Source organism: Coturnix japonica, chromosome 4 (genome assembly GCF_001577835.2).
Source record: "Coturnix japonica isolate 7356 chromosome 4, Coturnix japonica 2.1, whole genome shotgun sequence".
NCBI classification, from domain to species: Eukaryota; Metazoa; Chordata; class Aves; order Galliformes; family Phasianidae; genus Coturnix; species Coturnix japonica.
The window spans coordinates 2,396,136-2,421,118 of NC_029519.1; the positions used below are offsets into that span (position 1 = coordinate 2,396,136).

The 24,983-nt window shown below is 40.5% G+C and overlaps 1 protein-coding gene across 1 annotated transcript; it reads left to right on the forward strand.

The window, feature by feature from the left end:
• The first annotated feature begins 47 nt into the window (after positions 1 to 47).
• On the forward strand, positions 48 to 24,605 carry TEX11 (testis expressed 11). The gene is made up of 29 exons (XM_032443972.1): positions 48 to 128; positions 239 to 351; positions 1,779 to 1,863; positions 2,957 to 3,036; positions 3,487 to 3,567; positions 3,651 to 3,770; positions 5,461 to 5,541; positions 6,957 to 7,042; positions 8,435 to 8,492; positions 9,177 to 9,272; positions 10,482 to 10,563; positions 10,984 to 11,062; positions 11,781 to 11,932; positions 12,644 to 12,729; positions 13,250 to 13,387; positions 13,706 to 13,808; positions 14,932 to 15,056; positions 15,779 to 15,864; positions 16,202 to 16,249; positions 16,461 to 16,501; positions 16,803 to 16,889; positions 17,747 to 17,817; positions 18,281 to 18,397; positions 19,115 to 19,187; positions 20,640 to 20,786; positions 21,204 to 21,312; positions 22,286 to 22,406; positions 22,745 to 22,909; positions 24,288 to 24,605. The coding sequence occupies exons 1-29, from the start codon at positions 98 to 100 to the stop codon at positions 24,357 to 24,359; spliced, it is 2,733 nt and encodes a 910-aa protein (XP_032299863.1). The 5' UTR covers positions 48 to 97; the 3' UTR covers positions 24,360 to 24,605.
• The last annotated feature ends 378 nt before the right edge of the window (positions 24,606 to 24,983 follow it).

Consider the following 24,983-nt stretch of genomic DNA (forward strand, 5'->3'; position numbering starts at 1 on the left):
CGGGGCGATCGTGCCGAGCAGCCAATCACCGCGCGCCGCTTCGCTCCCTGCATGCAGCGCGGGGTGGCCCGGCGCTCTCCTCAGGGCGGTGTCGGCCATGGTGGGCGGGCGGATGGCGGCGGCGGGAGGTACCGGCCGCTCAATATCGCCGCCCGGGGGCTGCGGTTGCGGCTGCGGCTGCGGCTGCGTAGCCGCTCCGACGCTCAGCCTGACGTTTCCCTCCCGGCTTGTCTTGCAGAGCTGCTCCGTGAGCTGCTGAGGGAGGAGGCCCCGCCCCGCATCGCGGCCCTCACCGAGGAGCTGTTCCAGGCGGCGGGGGCCCTCAGTGAGGCGGACGGCAGCGCGGCGGAGGTAGCAGGCCGCGCACCGCCTGTCCTTCCCCGTGCATGGGGCGCTCAGCACTGCCGGCTTGTCCGCAACGTTGGGTTATCAGGGTTTATTACCTTTGTGCAAAGCTGCATCAGCTTTTAACGAGAGTTTCCAGTCCATAGCTTTTGTTGTTTATCTGATAACATCAGAAGTTTCTGGGTTGCTACTGAGGACGATTAAACCACTTAATCTTGTTGGAGTGTGTCCAGAGGAGAGCCACAAAAATGACCATGGGCTTGGAACACCTTCCTGTGAGGACCGGCTGAGAGCTGGGGCTGTGCAGCTTGGAGAAGGGAAGGCTCAAGAGGGCTGAGAGCAGCCTGTAGATAGAGGCTGTAAGAAGGAAGGGGACAGACTCTGTAGCAGGGTCTGTTGTGACAGGACTAGGGGAAATGGTTTCAAACTAGAAGAAGGGAGATTTATATTGGATATAGGGGAGATGTTTCTTACTGTAGGAGTGGTGAGGCACTGGCACAGGTTGCCCGGAGATCAGTTGGGTGCCCCATCCCTGCAGACACCCAGGGTCGGGCTGGGTGGGCTCTGAGCATTGACAGAGCTGTGGGTGTCCCTGCTCAGTGCAGGGAGCTGAATCAAATGGCCCCAAAGGGTCCTTTCCACCACTTACAATTCAATACAGGCCAAAGAGTTAAAGTCACACTATAGATGTGTTTTCAAATCTGATACACTTCTCTTTTCCAGCCCTTTCTAATTTCACAACATCTGCTTACAATGTACATAATGTGTTCTGAAAGCTGCCGGGGATTCAGTTGTGTTTTGGATGTGGCGATGTGCTGTTGCACAAATTTTGTATGTATGAATGCATGTGAGAAAACTTCATCCCAGATGGATGGGGTAAATCAGGTCATGTTTTGCTAGGCCTGGAAAAGGACTTGACAGAAACATATGTCAGGCTGTTTCAGCAATACAGCAGATTAATGGGATTTGTTCAGGAACATATTTGAATGTTTCTGAAGTCCACCACTTCTCAAACAGGATTTGCTGTTTGGTTTAACTTCAGATCGGAGCTGAAGGCACTGATGGATGACATGGCATATATGTGCTTGCTGCTATTGATCTTATGATTAATTAGCTCTTCTTAGTTTCAGGCCATGGCAGCCTTTGATTTGCAGCCATGTTCTTTCCTACCTTTGTCATCTCAGAGACTCTCAAACGTTCAGAAGATGGGAAATAGTCTTTTAGAAGACTGAGAATATGTTGTGAAATATCCTTGTGAAAAGCGTGTGATCCCTGCTAACTGCTTCCCAGTCCCTTGGAGTACCCAGTCTGTAAAATAGAATAGTCCAAACATTGTGCCGTGGTAAACATGAAAGATGGAAGCTTTTTCAGGAGTAAATTTCAACTTAATCCAAACGCATGATAAAATTAAATGGAATGGAATTCTCTCTCAGGTTGAAGAGGGTGCAATAAGCCTGTGGAACTGGGCTGTAACCAAACACACAAGTTCTGTCATCAACGATGAGCAAAGAGCTAAATGTATGTATGCATTCTTTTCCTTTCTCAATGTGTTTGTGTGCTGCAGTGTGGAAAGGAAAAGCTCCCTGCTGACAGGTATATACATAGTGCTGTGGGTTGTTTGGATGTTTGCCGATAGGGTATAGACAGAGGAAACTGAGCAGCTGGACTTACACAAACAGTTTGGGAAGGATCACCATGGAATAACAGTGATGTTCTTTGTGGCACAGAATCAGAGTAGGTATTCTCATCATTCCCTCTTTCTGTGCCAGTGCATCAATAAAGAGGTGATGTTTCCAAAGGAAACTCTGCATTGCCTTGTGATGCTATTGTGAATGTGTGGACATAACACTGATGTAAATCTTTGACTGTCAATTTCTATCTATAGCCTTCCATATACAGCCATCTATAGCCATCTACATACAGCTGGTGGGTTTGCTTAGAGCTGGGGAAAAGCAAAGTGAGCTTTTGGTCTATGCTGTCAACCAGTTCTTTATGTGGTGCTGCAGGACTGCAGTATCTGGCCTACATTTTTGTCCTAAGGGATAGCGGTTAAAATTAAGTATAATCTGCATCATGTTAAGTGATGTCAGGTGAAGGGAAAAGGGTAAGTTTACACAAAATAAGTGATAATTGTTGTAGAACATAATGTTCTCAGATCTTATATCACAGCTGAAGGGCCAGGGAGAGGCTATTTTAAATACATTAAGTGGTGTGTTTTCTATCCCCAGTGTATAAAAAAGGCCAGAAGATACTTGTGCTTTTTACTTTGAAAACGTAAAGATTATTAAACTTGATTTCCCTACTTTGCTGAAGGCTGTTTTGAGGTGCTCGAGGCATGTTACAGTGAGCACCTGCAATGTAATTAAGTCTTTGAATGCCGTGTCTTTGACTTAAACTCTTTCTAAAGTGTTTAATAGACGTTTTGAGGAGAATATCTTGGTATCTTGGGATGGATTTTTTTCTTTTTGATGCCTGAGAAGCAATTTAAAGCAGCTTGACTAAAATTTTAATTCTGAAGCTTCCAAAAGTTTCTCTCTCATAATTTTAAACTGACTTTCTCAACAACAGCAACAAAAAGGAACTTAGAAATATACGCGTTACTTTCTTGCAGTGAGATTTGTTGCTTGCAGGCTGGTGTACCTTTGTGAAGGCAGCGATCCTCCAGAGGGAACCATTCGGAGGCAGATTTTGGTAAGGCTGATGGCAGGTGAGCAGTGAAGTACAGCTGGTGGCTGTGGGAAACCTTGGAAACCTATTGCAGTTACTTTGGAAAGTGAGTGAGAGATGCCTGTAAATTATGGAAAGTGAGTGAGAGAAGATAACATGCTGAAGGTGGGCCCGTGTTATCAAAGGGATGCCTTGCTGAGTCAATGCAGTTAGCACCACATCTTTGTCGTGTGTTAAGACGTTGTAAGAGCAGCACGTTCATTTATTTCAGTATCTTACAGTGTTGTATAGTGGAGCACCTTAAGCCTCGTGCTGCAAGTAGAGTTAATTCAGATGTGAGAGACACTTGTGACAAACTGAAGAGCTGGAATACCTCTCACCTACACTATATATATATCAGTAAGAAGGGATTTAACACTGGCTGTCCTGGAAGTGATTGGATTTTCACAAAGCACCAATCATTTTCTCCTTCAGATGTCGATGAAAACTGGTAAAGGGTGGATAGATATTGGCAAAGCTGATCTTGCTGATGGTTTCCTAGAGATTGCTATAAATGTAAGTTCTTTTCTGATTCTAGTTCTTCATAAACACACCTATTTGTGACCTCCATGGGGTGATGCTTAAGCTTTGTTTTCCAGAGCATAGAAAAACTGTATGCGAAATTACGTAAGGAGGGCAATGGTGAAGCAGATATTCATGTGTGCAAAGCTGACGTGGAGAAGGACCTCTTCAAAGTGCTCTCTTATCAGGCTGAATCGGTACGTGTTCCTCCCAGCTCTCTTTATAAATCCCTAGGGGGGTATGGAGAGAAACTCTGACCCGTTAATTAGTTGTATGAATGCATGGCACTGCAGGCTTGCTGAAGGATATATTTCCTTTGGTTAGATGTAAGGTATCAGATGTGATGTTTGAATGTGGTGTTGCAATAATGTAATGGGTTTTAATTTGCCTAATTTATCGCAGTCATTTCTGCTGCCTTGTTTATATCTTCTCGTTCAGATTTGTTGCTCTGTAATTTGGGTGTTTATACAACAGCTGCCTTTCTGAATCACGTGTCAATTCCAAAGGTGACCTGTGCTTGCCCAAGGAAGGGGATAGAACTGCCTTAGAGCCTAGGTCCCTATAACTGCTTTTGTGTAGCATGTACACAGCACAATTGGTCATTTCAAAGCACTCCTCAGACTGTGCTGGGATTTGCAACTAAACTGTTTGAAAAGCAAAAGAAGGTGCTGGTGGTGGTTCATGTCTGACAAGCAGATGTTCTGAGCCACAGCTCCAGAGTTTTCTCTACCTTACAAGTTTCTTGACTCTTATGAGCAATATAATCAAAGGTATTACTGTTCAATGTTGTTGGATAGAAACCTTCCTATACATGGATACCCTCCTTTCCATGAACCCCAATACATGCTGCTTTTCACATATAAAGGCCTTGAAACAGTGGGAGAATGGGTAGAAAAAGGCAATATTTGAAAATAATGAGTTCCATGACATTTGAAATTCTCCTTAAAGTCTCAGCCTCTGTCATCATACAACGAGGTAGGAATTATGATTGATAATTTAAAGATAGAAGTCTAGCTGAATGTGAGAGGTTTCAAAATATGCTGAGTGTTTTCCAGGGGATCAGTAAGGCAGATTAAATCAGAAATTCTGTGTTTTGAGAGGCATTGTCCTGATTTTTGCTGCCTGACTGAAGCTTCTGAGTACTTTGTCAACACTGCAGACTATTATGGACGTATGGGTGTAAATATGAGATAATTCAGCTGCTTCCATTTGCTGATAGCAGCGCTGATCTCAGAATCCAGAAGGGGAGCACTGTCTTCAAAACAATGAAGAGCTTCCCCAAACAGACCAAATCAGTGGCCAGAATTTTTCATTTAATTTCTAGTTGATAATGGAGACAAAAGAGAATCACTCAGAATGACCCGGGTTGGAAGGGACCTCAAGTATCATGTAGTTCCAACCCCCCTGCCTAGCAGGGCCACCAAACATACACCTTTACTAGATCAGGTTGCCCATGGCCCCGTCCAACCTGGTCTTGAACACCTCCAAGGACGGGGCATCCACAACCTCCCTGGGCAGCCTGTTCCAGGGCCTAACCACTCTCCTAGTGAAGAAAAAGAGGACCTTACATTACTGGAAAGGTGTTGCAAGATTTGTTAAGCTGGCCAAGATTTGCTGTTATCTGACATCTGTTTGAATCAGTGCCACGGATCTGACCTTTTCACACTACCTGTGGGCTGCAGGGCCCTCCTGGATGCCTTTCAGTGTGTAAAAGTGTACTGAACTATTGTAGCACCATAAGGACAGATGTCTGATCTCAAACTTGGCTGTACTGAATGCAAAAAAAGGCCTACAATCCAAGTCTTTTTTTTTAGACACCCAGTCTTGTAACAGATTTTAGAGGCAAGTAGTTAACTTACAGATTGTTGGCGTGCTCTGCTTTCCTAGGCAGTTGCTCAGGGGGATTTTCAGAAAGCAATGCAATGTGTGCAGCGCTGCAAGGACATGTTGGTGAGGCTGCCAAGAGAGGTTAGTGAAATCATACCTTCTTTATCATGCCAAACTTTGAAGGTCTATTTTCCTCCCCATACATTAAAGAATGACATATGCTACATTACAGAACTGTTTCTTTGGGATTTTCTTAACTGCAAGTTTTGTGTAGAAGTGATGAGGTTTTTTTTCATTCCAAGTTTTGAGTTTTTCCATTTGCTCATAGATTATCATTTGAAATAGAACGATAAAACCTTCCTAACGAATGTGTGAAGGCAAATATCCAAGACAGGCAAAAGGATTTCTAAATAGAGTATGACAGTCAAACAGCTGTGCCTCTTGATCTTGTGTCTTGCTTCTTTGCTTTTACCGGTGAACTTTTGTCTGGAAACAGGTGTGCCCAGAGATGAGCTGAGCTGCTGGGCTTTTGATATGCAAGTCTACCCTCAGTACTAATCTTCATGTTAATGAAGCTGCAGAGCTATGGGAACGCTCACTGCTCAGAGAGCTGCCAGGTTTATGGGAGTGCTTTGTGTTATGCACCATGCCTGAAATACAGTCGTTCACTCTGTTTTAGTTATGAGAGCGATCATTTTTTTTTTTTTCACCCGCACTGAATCTGTGCTTTTGTCTCTGGATTGCAATGAGGTCAGAAATAAATCAGTTTAAAGCAAGATGCTGTTCTCCAGCTCTCATTCTTGGCTGAGGGTTTGAATTCCCTTGCAAGGAGCACGTTTTGTACTTTGAAAAGACAGTTACCACGGAGGCGAAATGGATGCAAATATTAGCAGTCTGCTAGCATTGAAAATGCTTTTCTGTCTCCTCTTTGGACAGCTGTGAACATGACAGTTGCAAATCATTTCTGCTGAAAGACGAGTTGTTATGAACAGATACTGTCAGGCCTGACTGATAAAGCAGAAAGCAATGGTACTCTGAATAACCACGCATTCAGTCTGAATAACCAAGCATTCAAACACATATTTCTCCTCGATCTGGTGGTGTGGATCATCCTTTTATAATGCAAAGGTGCATGCTGGAAAAAAAGGGCTGTCATGCAGGAGGTGGAGTTCTGTTCATTGAATGATACAAAATTAAAGCTCATTAGTCATTTTTGAAAAGGAAGTTATAACATTCCATCCTTTCCTCTCAGTTTTATTTTTGCATGCTTTGCTCAGTTCTAGAGCTTTCAGCTTGGCTTCTTGTGGAACCATTCAGCTTCATGCATTTGAAGAATTCTGATTTGTATATCCTAAATTGGCTAACATCACTTCACTATCCCATAGAACAATATGATTTTAGTCATGTTCAATATTACTCTATCAAACAAGGTCAGAAGTGATCGTTGTGGATATGTTGTTAAAGTAAGAAGTGTTATAAAGACCGTGAGATTGAGTGCCATAGGTCTGGTGATGTTTGTATGAGAGCATCATAGAAGCAGCAGCCTTTTGTTGCAGACCCGTTACCTGGCAATCCTCTGCTATAACTTTGGAGTGGAAACCTATGACTGTAAGAAGTATGAACAGAGCTCCTTTTGGCTCAGGTAAAGTGACAAGGCAACCAAAGTAACATCCTGCTTTTGTCATGTAAAAATCTATGTGGAGGAGAGGAGGGAGCAAGGGAAAGCCAAAGGATGACTGGAATTAAAGAGAACACAGGATTTTAACTGAACTGTACTGGCTGAGCAAATACTCAGCACCTGTTGTACTCTTTTGCCTTTATGTCTGTTTTCACATTGATTTTCATGTCATTGAAGTGAAAGCCTTCTTTCCATATGGAAGCTGGTATCCACAGTTCTCCTTAAAGCTCCTTCCAAATAGATTGCTTTTATGAAGAGGCCACTTATACACAATAGTGATGGAAAATAGAAAACTTCAGAAAAAATGTAGAAGAGTTTTTCTGTTTCAAATAGTTATGTTTTTAAGGAATATTTCAATTTCTCAGTAAGGAAAGTCGCTTCACTGACAGCAAAGCCTTGACTGATGAAGGACACAAACGTCAAGGTGAGAGATGAGCAGTTAGAGATGGTTTGGGCTGCATCCAATAGATACTGTGTTATTGCTAAGGAAGAAGACTTGAGGCTGTCAGGAGCAGTATCCTCATACCAAGATCAGGAGTATTGCTTTTATTTCTTCTTGTTCTTTTTGTTGTATATACACAGGAGGGAAACAAATGCCAACACATCTAATTCAAGATCGCATATGCAATCAAAGAGTACTTTTAGAAATGCTTGGAGTTAATTACATCTGGTGCTTCAGAAATGATATTATATTATATTTTGTTCCAGTGGAAAATTAAATACTGAGTCCTAATGACAAAATCTGGGGAGGAAATAAGGCTTTACCAAGAGTGGATATTTATCTGGATACAGAGATTTAGCTCCATCTAGTGGGACAAGTGTGTTAGATTAGGTAACTGTTCTGTTTTTAACAGTGCTTGATTTACATCGTTCCGCATTGAATCTCTCATGGAATTACTGGTGTGTTTTCCCTGAGTGGTCCTTTGTGCTGTCATTCAACCTTCAGGAAATGAATGAGAAATTATGACCTCCAGGTCCTGTTTTTGTGCTACTGATTTGCTGTGATCTTGAGACTGGGTCATACATACCTTCTCTGTATGACTGTAATATCTGTCAGGTGAGAGTGAGAGCAGTTACGTGCTCAAAACACCCTTAGCTAAAAGTGATAGAGCCCATTGAAATGGAAGATATTAGAGAAAGTAGTGCAATAGGTTGAAGGAAGTACAGGTTTTTAAACGAGGATCCAGAGGAAAAGAATCAGTTCTCTTGTGGAGTACTGAGACTAGTTTGTGTGATTTATGAGGTTTCTGAGTGCTTCAGAGGTGGGGGAGGGTAGGAACGTTGCACGTATCAGAAGACTGGCTGAATTTATCCCTGTCATCACATGTAATTCTAACTTTCCCTTGTTGTTGGTAGCCAGAGTTATGACATTGGGAAGATGGATGTGAAGTATTGTATTGGGAAAGAAATGCAGGTAAGAAATAGAGAAATTGCTGTTTGCAGATAGGAGGGTTTTGTTAACATAAGTCCAGTACAGCTATTTCTACTGTGCCAGATCTAACCAGTAATTCTCTGGCCTCTTTTATAGTCCCATCCACCACGAAGTTTGGCAAAGCTGCAAATTCCCTTGCTATGAGCATTGGTCTGAGAGCTGAGTCACTATTAAGTGCCCTTAATCACATTTGAATCTATTATTTCACAGAGATTTAACTGTAGAAAATAAGACTCAGGCTCTGAGAGGCCATCATTTCTTCCTTCCTCCCCATTCTTACAAATCATCATTACATACCTCTGTGTCATTTCTGAAATATGTTTGAAGGCCATTCTCTTGTATGTCTTTTTTTTTTTTTCCTTTAAAGTTTGTGGCTCTTGTTCTTTTAAATTCTTCTTTCATTCTTTTTTTCCCCACATCTCTGAATTTCCTCATTACTCCTTTCTCAGAGCTCTCTGGTTGTGTCCTGTTAGGACTACACACAGCACTGCTGCTCAAGCTTCAGAGCTGAGCATTCACTTCATCTGCCTGCTGTCAGACAAAGATTCTTTTGACAGAGAGAGCTTTGTTTCTCATGGCCTTAAAACTGAAGACTTTTGTGTCTGTATGTGTGTTTTTCCCACTGTGTAGATTGGATTTAAACTTTTTATTTGTTTTATTTTCCAGGCGAAAGTGCTGCGATTGTTAGCTACAGCCTATTTCGAGTGGGATTGCAGTCTGTATCTTGACAAGGCACTGAAGGCTATAAACTTGGCAAATGAGGTAGTGCTGTTCTCTTATATTTATGGTGTGCAATAACTGAAACTTAAGCATTATTAACATCTACTAACATGGTATAGTCCACTGGTGTTTTCCTGGAAATCAGATGACTTAAGGACTGAGGTGTTTTTGCTTTGCTCTTCATGCTCCTAAGTATATTCTGATATTTATACCTTTCTAGAGAAATGCAGCTCAGTATGTAGATGCAGAGCAGTGTTGCTGCCCTGCGGTGCTATTAACAGTGAGATCCTCTGATAACGATGTTAGTAAATGGCATGAAAGCTGTGTCTGACTTTGGGTTACAGAGGATATCCCCATACTGTGTTTTGAGTCCCCATCTCACTACCTTTACAAATGCTTGAGCAAGCAGCAAAGAGAGTTCTGTGCAAACAACAGCCTTATTTTGAGCAATTATTTTAACTATTTCATCTTATTAGCTTGACTTTTTCTTCTGGAACTGGAGAAAAGAATGGTAGCTGGAGAAAGTTCATATATCTCTAAGCAGCTACTGCACTGAGATCTTATGCTCTTAGAGAAATTCCATTTGCTATGTAAGGAGCTGGATTCATTTTATTCTTGTGTCTTCAGTTTACTGAAGAAACTTAAATTCAAACCCATTCAGTCTGTTTTTGGTTGACCGTTCTTAAACTTCTGTTATTTGGTTCATACAAAAGAAATTGTAAGTATAAAATCCTATTAGAAGTGAAAGCTCACATTCAGTTTTCAACATAGTGGTAAAGCTTTCAGACAGGGATGATGAGGATGCTGGTGAGGTAAGTAGCAGTGCATTCAAACCACTTCCAACTTTCCCATCTGCCCTTACAACTTTCCCAACCACCTTTACACATCAACAGAGCATTCTACTAAACACTTTTCAACTGTCCATGCAGGCACATATCCAATCAGAGTTGTGAGTCCCTTCTTCTCCTTCTAGAAGTATCCTTGGTTCTCATGCTGTTTATCTTGCTCCACAGCTGCTGCTCTGAACAGCTTTTCTTGTATTCCCACAGAGGAGTATTTACATAGTGTATGTTTTGGTAATATATGGAAAACTAGAAGAAATTTTTTATTCTAAAGTTTGGTATATACAGTGTTTTAATGAAAGCTGTAGTATAAAGCCTTCATTATTTCTATTTGTTCCCATTGTTGCTCTGCCCTAAATTTCTACAAACAGTAGAATATCCAACTCATGGATTGTTTTTCCCTATGCAGGAGAATTTGCATCCAGCAGGGTTCTTTCTGAAAGTTAAAATTCTTCTTAAAAGTGGAGCATCAGATGAAGATATCAGCTCAGGTATGACAGTTCTGTATTGGTGCCATGGGAAGGTGATACTATTCCATACCCAACTGGGCAGCCCGAGTAAATTGATTGAAAAGAACAAAACCAACATCCCCTTCTTGTACATTCTAGAAGAGTTTTCATATGCTAAATGTCACAATTCTGATTTGGCATTTTGGCCATAACAGCCAATGTTAGCAGAGGGGCTAGAATACCAGGGCTGTCATTCTGTCACATTTTTGTAGTGTTGCATTAATGGTGAGACAGAGGAAGGAAAGTCAAAGCACAGTTGACATCTTATTCTTGCTTGGTTTTAGAACTACTCTGTTCTTTCTTTCCCTCCCTCCGCCCCCAAAGAATCTGTAAGACCATGCATTCAGCAGTCATGTGTCTTAAGCTGGTCGAATAATCTCAACAGCATTGTGTTCTGTCTAGCTGTTACAGAATTCCAGCACCATGAGATGTCTCTAGACTTTTGTCTGAATACTGCCAAACTGCTGCTGGAGCATGGAAGGTATGAAAGCACCACTAAGCGCAGCGAACACAATATTTGGGCTTTGTAGCTGCTCTTCTATGAGCAAAGATAATCTATTACATAGTGACACTTTATTTTAAATAGAAACTGGCAGAGGCAGGGAAACAGTTTTGAGAGGCAGCCTATCTGTGCAGTAACAAGGCGATACATATTAGCAGTAGCAAGGCGATATATTATCACAACAGCAGAACAAAGTGAGAAACAATGTCTAGTGGCAATTTGCAACACTGTAGCCTTACTTTGGAATGATCAGGATCATCTCCAGGTAGTTTTACTATTTGCCATAGGTCTGAAATTATGTTTTTCTCCCCTGTAAACTAACCAACACTGAGAATTAAAGATTTTGGAATCCCAGTGATTAACAGTATGAATAGACCGCAAGACAGAGGCATGAAATTTCAGCCTTGATTGCTCCATCATGATGACCTACAAATGCACTTCTATCTTGTAGTAATTTCTGTAATTGTAAGATGCAAGTTGTCTTGTGAATACTGTAGAACAAGCGTGTGCTAATGGGAAGTAACTACAGAACAGATGAACTGCAGCACATTCGTACCTTGATTCACTCTGTCAGTGTGGTTGTGTGCCAGTAATACCAATGAGAAACATACTGAATGGTGTGAACATTTATCTCTAGAATGGAAAATTAACAGCTTTTTGTGTGCAGCCTCTTAAAATTCTTGTCAATGTTGAACAGGGAATCAGTTGGCTTTGATTTTCTGAAATCTGTTGCTGAACGATTTGAAGCTTCACCTGACTTTGGAAAAGTCACCCTGCTCTACATCGAGTTCTTGTTGCAGAATAAGAGGGAGCTGCTTGCTAAGCAAAAGGTTGAAGAAATTATTATAGGTCTGTATCTCTTTTTTGCTGTCACTTTCTGAAAGCTACATTTAGTTGGCTAACCTTGTATTATGATTTTGTTTTTATTTTAATATATTCTCATCTTTCTTCTTGTTTACATCTACCTTCCCTTCTGTTTCTTTTGCATGGCAACTCTCAGCTCCCATGATGAATGACAGTCATGATACAGCTTAAGGCTAAACTCTCTTGCTAAAACAGTTCCTCCTGCTTAGTGTAGGCTGTGTGAGATGTGATGTATGTGGGAACATAAACATTTGCTAGAAATGCTGTGTGATGTTAATGCTTTGCCCATCCAGCGCAATGTATTTTTGTAAGCCAGTATTAAAACAGATTGCATGTCCTTGTTGTTTGAGCAGCTGAATTACAGGTTCTTTTTGAGGTCCTTTGCACCTGTAGCACAATAGTGCGTTTTGACTGTGATATCTGCTTGAAATTAGACTGTGATTTATATAGCATTTAGCTATGTATAAAAGCCACACTGTCATTATTGAAGGATGCAATAGTTATTCTCTTTCTTGCTGCTTTTTCTTTGCAGAAGCAGGATATGGAGCACTGGGTCCTGGATGAAGCTATTGCTGTGTTTTTGTTTCTTGTTTTAGGCAACTGGGCAATTGCTTTAAACGTAGATAGCTCATAAGTAGTTCTCTCACTGTGATTCTTAAAGTTCTTGTAAAGTGATGATTTGCAGTATCTTTTCAGGTCACTATACTGGGAAACAGCTGTTGCCTGAAACCTTGAACCGACTGCACATTATCTTATGGGACACAGCTGCCAAACATTATGAGGTTTGGAACTGTGTGGTGTTGTTGTTTGTATGAATGAAAATGAAGATCTTATTTCTCTGTCTTCTTTGATATGTCTGGCTTTGTATATAGGGTAAGCTGTTAGTAAAATCCCTGTTCCATTTGGAACTACTTTTACTTTCATCCCAATGGGTGCTCTTTCCCATTAAAACATCAGGCTTCAGGTAGGTTCTTCTCCAGGTCTGTAAACTGGAACAGTTAATACCAGAATGGATCAGCCACAGAACCTGTGCAGTTCACCTTTCTGGCTGTGCCCTGGGAAGAGTGCAAAAACCTTAGAATATTCCTTACACTGAGACATCTGTAGTGGAAGAGCAGGAATAGGTAAAATATCTGTTCTCCTAACTCATATGCCTGTGCTCTGGGATCATTGACCACTCTTCTGGGAAAAAAAGACTACACTAGAATGTACTTGACTATCTGAATCTTTTATTTCCTATGATGGTTTTGTTTAATTTTTGCAAACTATCATGCCTCCTCCTTTTATTTTTTAATTTCCTAGGCAAAAAGCTATTCTGAAGCTCTTAACTGGTACAACTATTCTGTCAGCTTCTATACACCTGGGCAGATAGATCAGAATCTGGCTAAGTTGCAGAGAAATATGGCTTCTTGTTATCTTCATCTGAAACAAATTGACAAGGTATATATATTTAATTACATTGCTTTCGTGTTTGTAGCTAGATCATTTGGACTTAACTTACAAGTTTAATCTTTCAGCATTCTCAGGGCTTCTCCTGCTTTCTAATTCTGTGGCTCTAATTGAGGAATTGCTTTCTCTAGTCATTGTCTGCCCTTGGTGTTATCTTCTGCTCTGATTGCTTTTCTTTCTGGGGAGAGGGGATTGTTGCCAAAGCAAACTTGTACAGTAATTGTATAAACATCTATAATGAAACCATTACAATTTTAAGCTCTCTTCTATTGCAACATTGCACTGAATTCCTATCTCTCCTGTGTATAGGCTAAAGAGGCAGTTAAAGAAGCAGAAAGATGTGATCCAAACAGCATCTTTACTCAGTTCAGTGTCTATAAGATTGCAGTGATGGAGAATGATACTGATAAAGGTAGAACTTGATAGACAAAAGGGTCCGCTACCATGATCAGAAGTGTTGAGAGTTGTAGATAATACTCAGCAGACGTGGACTGTTAGTTCTGGGAAAGACACAATAGGGAGAAGATAAGAGAAGGGTCTAGAGAAGGGTCTATAAAATCACTGAAACCAACAGGCTGTAGATTTTGAGCTGTCAGAGGGGGATGTTTTTTTACACATAGCATGTAACATGTGGAGTCTGTTCTCACACCCGGAATATTGTCCAGATGAAGTCTTTGTCTAGGAATTTTCTAATCTTGTGGGCAAAACTAGAGCAGCATCCCAGGATGAGAATCACTGTAGCCTTGCTATTTCTAATGTTCTTTTATAAGTATGTACAGCTGGAAAAGTGCTTCAGAGTTAGATGAACTTTAGCTGAACCATTATCACCTCTCTTGATTTCTCTGGTCAAGCAGAGCCTGAAGTTACCAGAAAATAAACGAGCTGACTGAGATGACTTACAGAATGACATATGTCTGTAGACTCTTTCTTCTGCCGTTTCATATTTTAATGAGAATCCCAGCTCAAATAATCAGAATTGAGAAATATAGTCTATATACTTAACTAGAATACAGAGTAACACACAGATCTTACTCTTCAATGAGTTCTGTGCTGATTAATTATTCTCTATGTCTTTTAACTGACAGCCTAATTTGCTCATATAATACAGAGTGGGAACTACAGCACAGTAGGAGCATAAAAGCAGCAGCAGCCTTAACATGAACCAAGATGTGGGAGCTTGGAAGCCTGCCCAGACAGTGTATTAAAGAAAGTCTTCTGTGACAAAAAGACGTTTAGCAGAGCAAAATTAAGAATATGTGAGATGCAGTTTTGTTTGTGTGGCATCCTTGTTTCCTTAGATGAGGAGCTTAGAATGCCTTATTGGCCCCTCTGGGAAGAAATGCGTAGTTGTGGAGAGCTGCTCGTATGGTCAGGGTTTCTTGTCTTTCTTTTTCCTATTAGAAAATAAAATGACAGCCTTTGATAAGTTGCCTTATTAAAACAGTGGAACTTTACACCTTCCCGTTGCTTCCATGAAAGAAAAACCCAACCAAACAAAGAGCCCAATGATTGATTTTTCTCTATGTGTATTTCAGCTGTGGAAGCAATTATTGAAATGGGGAAGCTAGCAGAAAAGCCACCTCAACATGAAGACAAGCTGATAGTGGATGAAAATACAAGCACAAACCTCCTGAGTTTGGCTGCCCACATTGCTTTAGAGGTAGAACAGATAACACTGTCCTTATTTTGCCTTATTCTACAAGTAGGACAGCTGTAACATCTGTAACCTGGCCGACTTTTAGTGTTTCTATTTCATGCACTTTGAAGTATTTAATGCTTGTGTGAACAAAGTCTCACTATATGTTCTGAGATGTATTGTGTAAAGCAAAGTGGAAATCGACTTCATGTATGAATAAACTGTTATTTTCTGGAAAAGAAGTGATTCTGAATTGTAAATGTTCATATCTAGAAATGCCGTGGCATATTTCTGTAAGATTCTCTTCAGCAAAATGTTACATTTCTTCCTACCTCTGGGATTTTATCTTTGCAATGCTAGAGGAACCTTTGTGCAAAATTACATAAGGGAATGATGAAGGAGTGAAAAAACTTTTGTCCCTCTGTTTGCCTCAATAAAGAGATCACTGATCAGTGACAACAATGCCTGAACTGGCTGATGACAGTGGCATTTGCAGGAGAGGCTGTTGGGTGCTTTGTAGGGCTGTAGAGCATTCTAAGGCATGAAGTCCTTCCCAAATTGTACTGATCCTATATTGCATTAGGCTCTTTGCATGTGCAATGGTATCCCTCCTTGTGGTTTTCTTTCAGCTCTGAGAGAAATTCTGTGTAGGTCTTTTGCTCCATTTATTTTTTTATTCGTTGTTTTGTTTTGCAGAAACTGAGCAAGTACACTTTCATACAGATTGTGCTTTACTTGTTTTTCAGAATGATCAACAAGTTGTGGCCATCAGAGCTTTGGAGCACCTGTCTGAACATTCACAAGACTGCCGACAAGTATTTGCAGCTTTAAAGTAAGGGTTTGAGATATTTACAAGGAAAGAGAACTCCGGTTTCTCTTTCCAACAAAAGTGATTTTGTTGAGGGAGGTGGAGAGCAGATGAAAGCTTAGTTAGCAGTGCTTTTGGTGCTGGGGATGTACCTCAGGCTCAGACTCTTAGTGTTTGTATAGATTTCAAGTCTTTTCCATGCAAGCACCAAGATTTATGACTTGGTAATAATATTCTTCTCAGCTTGACACCACATTCCTTTGTGAGCTATAGGAACTGATGGCATAAGGAAGAAAGAGGGATCCTTTCTGAAAGCTGAGAGTGAAGGACACTGTTGGAAAAAAAAATCTTGTTTCTTCACAGTTGTGGTTCCTCTTATGTTGTCAAAAGTAGAAAAAGAAGAGAAAAGGTGAGTATGTGTGTAAAAAATGTATGCTTATGGTAGATAAATTATACATGTAGTGTATGCTTTGTCTTCTGAAATAATGCCTGATATTTGTCAGAGCAGTGATCATATCAGTTATTACAAAGCTGTTGTTTTCCTGCATCAATAATGTAAGATAATATTGTAAGAAAATTAATCAAATGTTATCTAAAGCGTGATTTTTCCTCTGTTTTAGAGATGAAGACATCAAGTCAATGCTGACTTATTTGACCTTGGGTATGTTTTTGTTGTGTTTATATTTTCTGTAGTTCCTCCATGTGTTTTATGATATGATTAGGTCCATACTGACTCCTTATTTCAGCCCTATACTGAAATTTCCTATACTAGCCATTCTAATGTTTTTTTCTAAGCTTTGGGGGTCAATCATATTAGATGTAAGTTGTGAGAATAACCCTCCATCAGGGATTACATGGGAGCTTTGGGAAAATGGTATTTGTAATGTAGGTATTGGACTTGGAAATGTTTGTATTCTGCTTAGAAAATGCAGCCTGTCACCTAAACAACATGTTTTCTGCAGCTCAACAGAGACTTGCTGAACCTTTCACAGAAGAGAATTTGACGAGAGATGTAAGAACTTCAGAAGCCCACTGGTTTAGAAAAGTTGGTAAGCTGCACTCTTAAGATCTAAACTGAATCACCTCCACTTCCATTTAGCCTGATCCTAAGGAAAGAGGAAGTATTTGAAGATTCAGTATTATGAAAGGAGTCACCTTTGGCAGTCTCTGCTTTAAATGATCTGTTGCATTTTTTGTCTTCTGAAACTGCCTGGTATAGCTCATATTTTAACTCAAATACTTGCATGAGGTCTATGTGACTGATGGGGTAGTTAATACTGCTCTTTACCACAGGAGCTGTATGTGCCCATGATACAGCTATGCAGGGCTCATATATTTTCTCCTGCTTAGCCCTTTGCTACCAAGATTATGTTACTGAAGTCAAATGCAAGATTACACAAATAGAAACTAACAATGATTTTCTTTAGGGTCTGAAAAATGTACTGCTAAGGGGCAATAAAAAATAGCAACAAATACTGAGTATGCATGTTGTTAGGAAGATTAAATCAGCATTAGAAAGGTGAATGTGCTTCCATCAGTAGTGAACGATGGGATTGTGGTTCTGTTTAATTACTTGTCCTGGGAATCCCAGTCAGTATTTTTATTCAGATTCTGATCTTGTTTACTAACAAGAAAACACTTCTTGCAATTCATACTCTTGTGGGGAGAATATGTGTTAGAATGGACCCTTGATTGTAAAACATAAAAACAAGAATTGAAAGCAGGAGTAAGATATATTAACAAATCACTAGTATAGGTATCTCTTGCCACTAGATGACCTGTTGATGATGTTTTGATTAAGAAATTCAATTACACATTATGTTCTACCCATTACTGGAGATTGGATGGGCATAACCAGTAACGTGTAAGATTTTTATTCTAGTCTTCAGTTGTTATGTCTTTTTAGCTTGGAACTTAGCTGTACAGTTCAAGGACTGCCCTGAAAAGATGAGGGATTTTTTTGTACTGTCTTTCAAGGTACGTACTCTTGCTAATGCTGTCATCAGTCTAATTCTGTTAGAAGTTACATACATGTCATGTATCTCCTTGGGGAAGCCCTTGTGTGCTCTGGGAATGGAGCATTTCTGTCAGGAAAAAATGACCTTGTAATATAAAATTTAAACATTGTTACACTTTACAATCTGTTCTTTGCAAATGTGGCATGAAATGTAGACTTCAGTAAGAGCTTCCTAGGGTTCTCATGTATGGGAACTGGATCATGAATAGAGAAACATCTTATGCAGAGAGGTATTGGAGTCCAAATCCCCATGCAGAACTTCTACCAACATTGTGCTTTTTGTGCATGTTTTTTTTAACTCCAACACTGCTGTACCCTTTGTGCTGAAAAAGTCACAGAAGACACTTGACAATCTTCTGTTCAGCATGCAAATTGCCTTATATAGGCTCAATTCCCATTACCTGTTCCTATTTTTGTTTTCAGTTGTCCCAGTTTTGCCCTTCTGACAAAGCTGTTCTAATTGCTCAGAAGACATGCTTGTTAATGGCAGCTGCAATTGATCTGGAGCTGGGGAGACAAGAAGTAACACCTTCTGAGCAGGTAGGCTGTTGTTCTGTTGCCTCACTTGATATATATCATATATGTCATTCGATATGTATCCACGATGTGAACGTTCATTATTTTTTCTTACTTTTGATTTTGAAGCCTTAGTTGTTTTACGTAGAATGGGATATTGAAAGTGTAAGCATGGGAACCTTCCATAATTAAGTAGAATCAGTACATCCAGTGAATTGAAAATACTGGATTTCTGTAAAGTAATTCTATTGACCTAAATAGATTTGAACAGGTTTGTATCAGCAGAGAGACGAGACAATACCTTTTGTTAAAGGACCTTCAATCTGCCTTGACTCTTATGTGAGGAGTCTGCTGCTGAATAGTTACTGCATCTGTAGGATTATGCCACTGCTGAAGGTGGTTACCAATATGGTTATATGGATATGAGAAAGCTCACCTTTTTAATGTTTTTATTCCTCATCCATCCTTTCTAAGGGTGTGTTTCTTACTGTGATGTGAAGGAATTGGTTTTGTGGGATTCAGAGGTTTGTTAGTCTCAATAAGATTATTGTATGTTCAAGAGAGAAAATAGATGATGTCCCTTAGGGAGACACGTGGTCCTTTTTGAAGTAACAGAACCTTCAGTATTAAGAGGCTTTGCCTAAGTAGTGAAGGCAATTATAAAGGAAAGAAACAAAGCCTCCCAGGAGCCGGTCCTGTAAAACTATAACAAAAAGATCTTCTGAACTTTTTGTAAATTAGGTGGAGCTTTGGAATCAGGCTCTCCAACATCTCCAGGCATGCAAAGAGATATGGAAAGTTCTGAAATTAACGGGTAAGCTGAAAAATGTGTCTGTTCGGTACACTTACTCAGTGTATTCATTGAAAATACAGGGTGTGTGGAATTACTGTCATTGCTAAGGATCGTTGAAACATATGTGGCAATATAACATGAGAATCTACAGTGCCAACTATGGCTTTTTTGGTATGTCATTGCTGGCTTTTTGTGGTGCAGGTGCTGTGAAGTGGAGAATGATCTTTTAGAGTGAACTGAGTTGACTTTTCTGTCTTCACTGCTAGGAAACTTGAAGCTTTTTTGCTCTAGATTAGGCTGGTACCAGATCTGCATGATTTTCTTGGCTCCAATCTTACACTAGAGTCTGCAGTAAGACTGGCTTTAACAGATTTACCGACTCTTCCCTGGAAAGGCATTAGAGAATGCAGAAAGACCTACTGCCTTATTTTCAAGTGCCAGAACCCATCTTTATTCCTTGACAATTCCATGTCGATGTAGATCAGACTGATCACAGGAGACTGGAGGGCTTTCAGCTGGTGATAGCTGGCATGCTGTGTGACTGTTAGCTTAGAGGCTACGTGCTTCCTCTTTTTGGTAATACATCAGTAGAAAAGCCCTATTAGGCATTCTTTGTCTGACCTGTGGTCTGGTTTCATTGGTAGGCTTCAGAAATTGCAGAGTTTCAATTGTAAGATGCATTAGTATTTAAGTTTTGTTAAAAAAAATATTACTTGCTGCTCCCCCTTCCCTCTAGACTTTATTGTTTCTGAACTGAAGTTTCATTATATAGACTGGATTTGGAATTCTTTTTATCTCCATCCTTAAAATCCCACTGGGTTGATTATCTCTGGATGTGGACATTTCACTAGATGGGAGTTTTTATTGTGGAGGTTGGTGGAATGGTAGCCTGGCTCTTCCTTCTCTAATTCTCCAGACTTTAGCCAGTGTGTGGATAAGCGTGTTGCTCTGGATGAAGCTGACAATGTTTTTTAAATGTAAAAGTCAAGGTCTTTATGATGGTGAAGGCTGTTCTGGCATTTATGTTGGGTTTATGCCTTAGTGGTTCTGCTGTTCTCTCACTCTTTCCTGAGGCCTTTCTTACCAGAAAGGGGATGAGTCCTCTAGAAGAATTGAAAGCTGATGGTAACTTCTTCCATAAGCTTTTGAGGCAGTGATATTTTGTTACCTGTTTTGTCTGTCCATGGCATTGGCTTTCCAGTAGCTGTTACTTTTGTCCAGGTTGCATGCATTTAGCCAATTACAGACAAGCCAGATTTTGGAGAGGGGATTTGAAGTGTGAGGTTGGTGGGGTCATGCATTTGGCATCTGAGGATTCTGTCCACAACTACTTCTAAGTTCCACTTCCTCTGCTGTTAAACTGGAGGATGTTAATGGTTTTCCTGCCTGTTAGAAGTAAAATATTTACATTATATACAATTTAGCTTTAAGAAAATGAATCATTACATACAGGGAAATCTATCTTTCCTATAGGAGATTTTTCTAAAGACCCAACAGACACTTTGTTGCTGCTCTATGAATTTGAAGCAAGATCCAAGCTTAATGATCCTACACTCAATAACTTCATGGAGTCAGTATGGGAGCAACCACACGAGATCAAGACACTAGAAATCATTGCATGTAAGGGCTGTATTTGGACTTGCATAGTTCTTCAAGTCATGAGAATCAGCTTATGTTGCTCTTTCCTGTACATTTGAGGTTACTGGGATTATTGTGTATGGTATGGAATGCAGAAAATGAGCTTAATATTGTGTCCCAAAACAAAGACACTTAGGATCTTGGCCGTAATAGGAGATCTACACTTTGAAATGTCACTGCATTACATGGATGATGAACCAGTAATCTGTGATGTCCTTTAATTCCTGTTCTTCTGCTTGTAGTCCTCACTAATGAGTCTACAACAAAGAAGATAGTAGAGAAGCGCTGGCTTGTGACCAGCCCAGGCACCAAGCAAATGCTGACCATGACTAAATGCTAGCTCCAGTCATTTCTTTCTTCTCCATTTAATTAATTTTTAACATTTATTTTATTTTATAGCATTAGCAATGGAACCTCCAGCTCGGTATCCTGTACTGTGTAAGAAAGCTCTGAAGAGTGCACTAAACCTGTACAGAAAGCAAACTACCACTGATGCTGGGAAATTTAGGTTAGTGTTATCACAGAAGTTTGCCATGAGCCCATGGTTTGAACTGTGATAGGGAATAAAACCTTCTGGGAAAAGTGGGTTTTAGCTTATGTTTAAGCTTCCTCTAATTGCTGGCCAACCAATCTACCACTGAAGTGTGACCATCTAACAGGTGTGTTAACTGCAACCTATTTGCTAGGCATGTTTTCTGAAAGTCATATTTACAATAACTGAATCTATTGAGGAAGAAAAGTGGTCTAGAAAGTGTTTCTGTCTGTTTCTTGTTATAGAATTTTTTGTTCCAAATGCTTTTCTGCAGCACTGAAGTAGTGAACTAGAAAATTAAGACAAATTAAAGGCTAAGAAGAAAGCCATGAGGTGTAAGTTAGCAGTAAGATGCTGTAACACATGCACAATGTATTCTACCAGGTAACCAGCTCTGTAACAGCTGTAGCTTGTGGAAACTGAAAAACAACCTGGCGTGTCCTTCTTTCTCAGTTCTGTCTCATAGTGGATGTTTTTTTTCCTTTGTACTAAGTTCTGTGCTGCACCCAGCGGGCAGAGGCAGCCATTGCTTCTCTCTTTCTCTTTTCACACTGGGAAAGAAAGACCTGTTTTCAGAAGCTGTGTATTTGTTACTGGTTTTCTGAGGATGCTGAGTACTAAGCTCTTGTTGGTGAAATGAGAAAAGATCTTCTCTTTTTCCTTGCTGTCATGCATAGCATCCCATGAAAATGCTGCAAGCCCAGCAATTAAAATACAGAAGTACTGCTGCTATTGGGTCTCTTTTTGCACAGCTTGTGTGAGTGAGCTCTGATGCTAGGAATGTGTATGCTCTGCCGTACAGATACGAATGCAGTAAGCACAGAGGTGGAGGTATCAGGATGGCAATCAGAGCGGCACAAGTTAATGTGCTGTTGGTGCCAAAATGTAGTGGTTTGCCCTGTGCTCATGGTATTTAATATTTCCTCTTTCACTCTGTTTTGATTCCCAGCAAATGCTTACATAGTTTGATTAATCTTTCTTTGCCAACTGGAGTGATGGACTTGGATGCCTGTGTACTGCAGGAGGTGTGGGGCTACTTTGAAGATGCTCTGAGTGTAGTCAGCAGCACAGTAAGTTGAGCAGGAAAACAAGGGGCTGGGAAATGATTCTGAGCACATTTAAAACATTTTTTTTTTTTCCCATCAAATTGAGAATAATTAGTAGGTAAAACATTAGACAGTGTTATATATGAAGCAGCCGAGACTTCTTCAGTAAAAGATGCACCTCAGTATAAACGGTTTGTGGATATTTATAACTGCACTATGATTTTTTCTTCATTTTGTAAGGGCTTCTTTAGAGATATTTAAGGCCAAGTTTCAATGAAGTATGTGATAACTCTGAAAGAATTGTCCCTTACGTAGGGGGAAAAAAAAGCATCACTGTTCTCCTATTCTGTTCGCTACTCCAGGGTAGTTACCCAGAGATGGAGATCCTTTGGTTGATGACAAGAGCCTGGAACACAGGAATATTTCAGTATACCATTGGTAAATATCAGGAAGCAGAGCAGTGGTGTGGATTAGGAATGCGTTTCCTCAATCATTTAGGATCCCTGAAGAAAAGCTATGAGGGCCATGTAAGTGTAAGCAAATGGAAATAAGAATGAAAGTGGGTGTCTGGGCTGAATGTGGTCAGTTGTGGAGGGGAGGAAGTGAGATTTTGTTGTGAGGGTGTGGATCTGAGTGAAGAAACCATTACTGGTGGCTTAAAGGTTTTCAGGAGCAGCTTGACACCTGCACAGAATTATAGAATGGCTTGGGTTGGAAAGGACCTCAAGGGTCATGAAGCCCCACATGCAGGGCCACCATCCTCCATATCTAATACTAAACCAGGCTGCCCTGGGCTTCATCCGACCTGGCCTTGCATATTTTGAGGGAACCAAAATTGATTTTTTCCAAGTCAGGCCAGAATAGGTTTGATGCACAGCAGAAGGAGTAATGCAGAGTCATTTTACTGACAGGACTGCACAGCTGGCTGAGTGGAACTAGATGTGAGGCTAGTTGTGACCATTCCTTGTACCTTGCCTGATCTCACTGAGGGCAGGGTGCTGTACCAGTTTCCTTAAATCACCTGTTGCATGAATATTTTCAAGCTTGTTCTTTAGTCTGTGGGGGAGAAATTTCACAGCTACAGCCTCTGCAGAAAGCAGCAATGCTTCTTCTTACATCAAGTAAGCTGCTCTCTGCAGTGTTTTGGCTGGTACTCCTGTCTTGATTGCAGCACAGTACAGCCTGGCTGCTGTGTGTAGTCATGGTTTATTCTCTTACGTACAAGACAATCAATCAGGAGCTGGTTGCAACCTTTGTATTATTTTAAGCACATCGGTTAATGCTGGCGAACCTGAAGGCAAAAGGTCAATGAGCTCAAACAACCACACACCAATATAGTTAAATATAGCTGCGTCCATTTATTGCCCGAAAAGCCATACTTTTATAGCAGACAGACAAGGGCGTCCAAAAATCACACACGCTAATTGGAGGAAAGCTACTGCAATAACAACCCTAAAACCCCCCTTCAAAGCCACGAGCCATTCATTCTTTTCCTAGAGGTGTCCTTGGTTCTCATGCTGTTTATCCTGCTCCGCAGCTGCTGCTCTGTGAAGTCCTTATCTTGATCCATGGCTGCTGCTCTGTAAAATTCTTCTTGTATTACAACAGGCTAGTACAATAAGAGCAGGTTTATTAATTGATATAAAACTCAGCCATAAGCTGTGCTTTATGACAGTATAAATAAACCCACCTTTGTGAGGTGCTGCTGATTTAAGCTAAAGCCCTGTATTTCAGTCTGTGCCAAAATCTTTGCATCAATCCAAGATTCTAGATTTAGAAGCTGGCTTCAGTCTCCCACCTACTTCCCTATTCCTATGCTCCACCACTACTTTGTATTACCTATTGAATCATATTCCTTTATATGTCCCTGTTGACTGAGACAACCATCGTGCTTTTGTTCTCCAGATGATTGGTCTTTATAGTGAGGTTCTGGATAAACTGGACAGAGTAAAAGAGTTTCTTCCAAATGAAGAATAATGATAACCACAACTGCAGGAAAGGAGGACAGCAGTTGGAAACATCCTTCTGAAGGAAAGAGGCTGTTAGCTCTGCAAGGGTGCGAGGGCACAGGAGCAGTGGAAAAGCAAGCAGGATCTTCCTCCTGTTGGTAATTAAGTTATGTACTTTTCCGGATGTGTTTATTGAATGTTGTTGTTTCTCTCTAGGAGAATTTCATTCTGTAGAGCTAAGTAGCAGAAATAAATACGTAAGTTTCTCTTGAGATGGTTCTGCTTTTGTGGCGCAGGTTAATTGAAATGCCTGATTTTAGTAGTAAGTGGCACTGTGAATGATAAAAGAATTCCAAGTCCAGGCATCTCCTTGGGATGCCATAGCTGCCTTGCTGCATAAATATTTACCAGATGGTTTAGTGTTCAGTCCATCTCAGTGGGGACAAGAATCCAGAGCTGTTTGCCAGGATCACAGTTTAGAGTGGAGAAGAGCAGGTGCTATCCAGCTCACAGAAAAAAAGCCACAGCTTTTACTGCGTGCTGCTTTTTTCATAGACTGCAAACTGCAACAGTCGGTGCCCCCAAATCCACATAAAAACACAGGCTGGTAAATGGATGGATCTAACTTCAGCTGGATCACCTAAAGTGATAT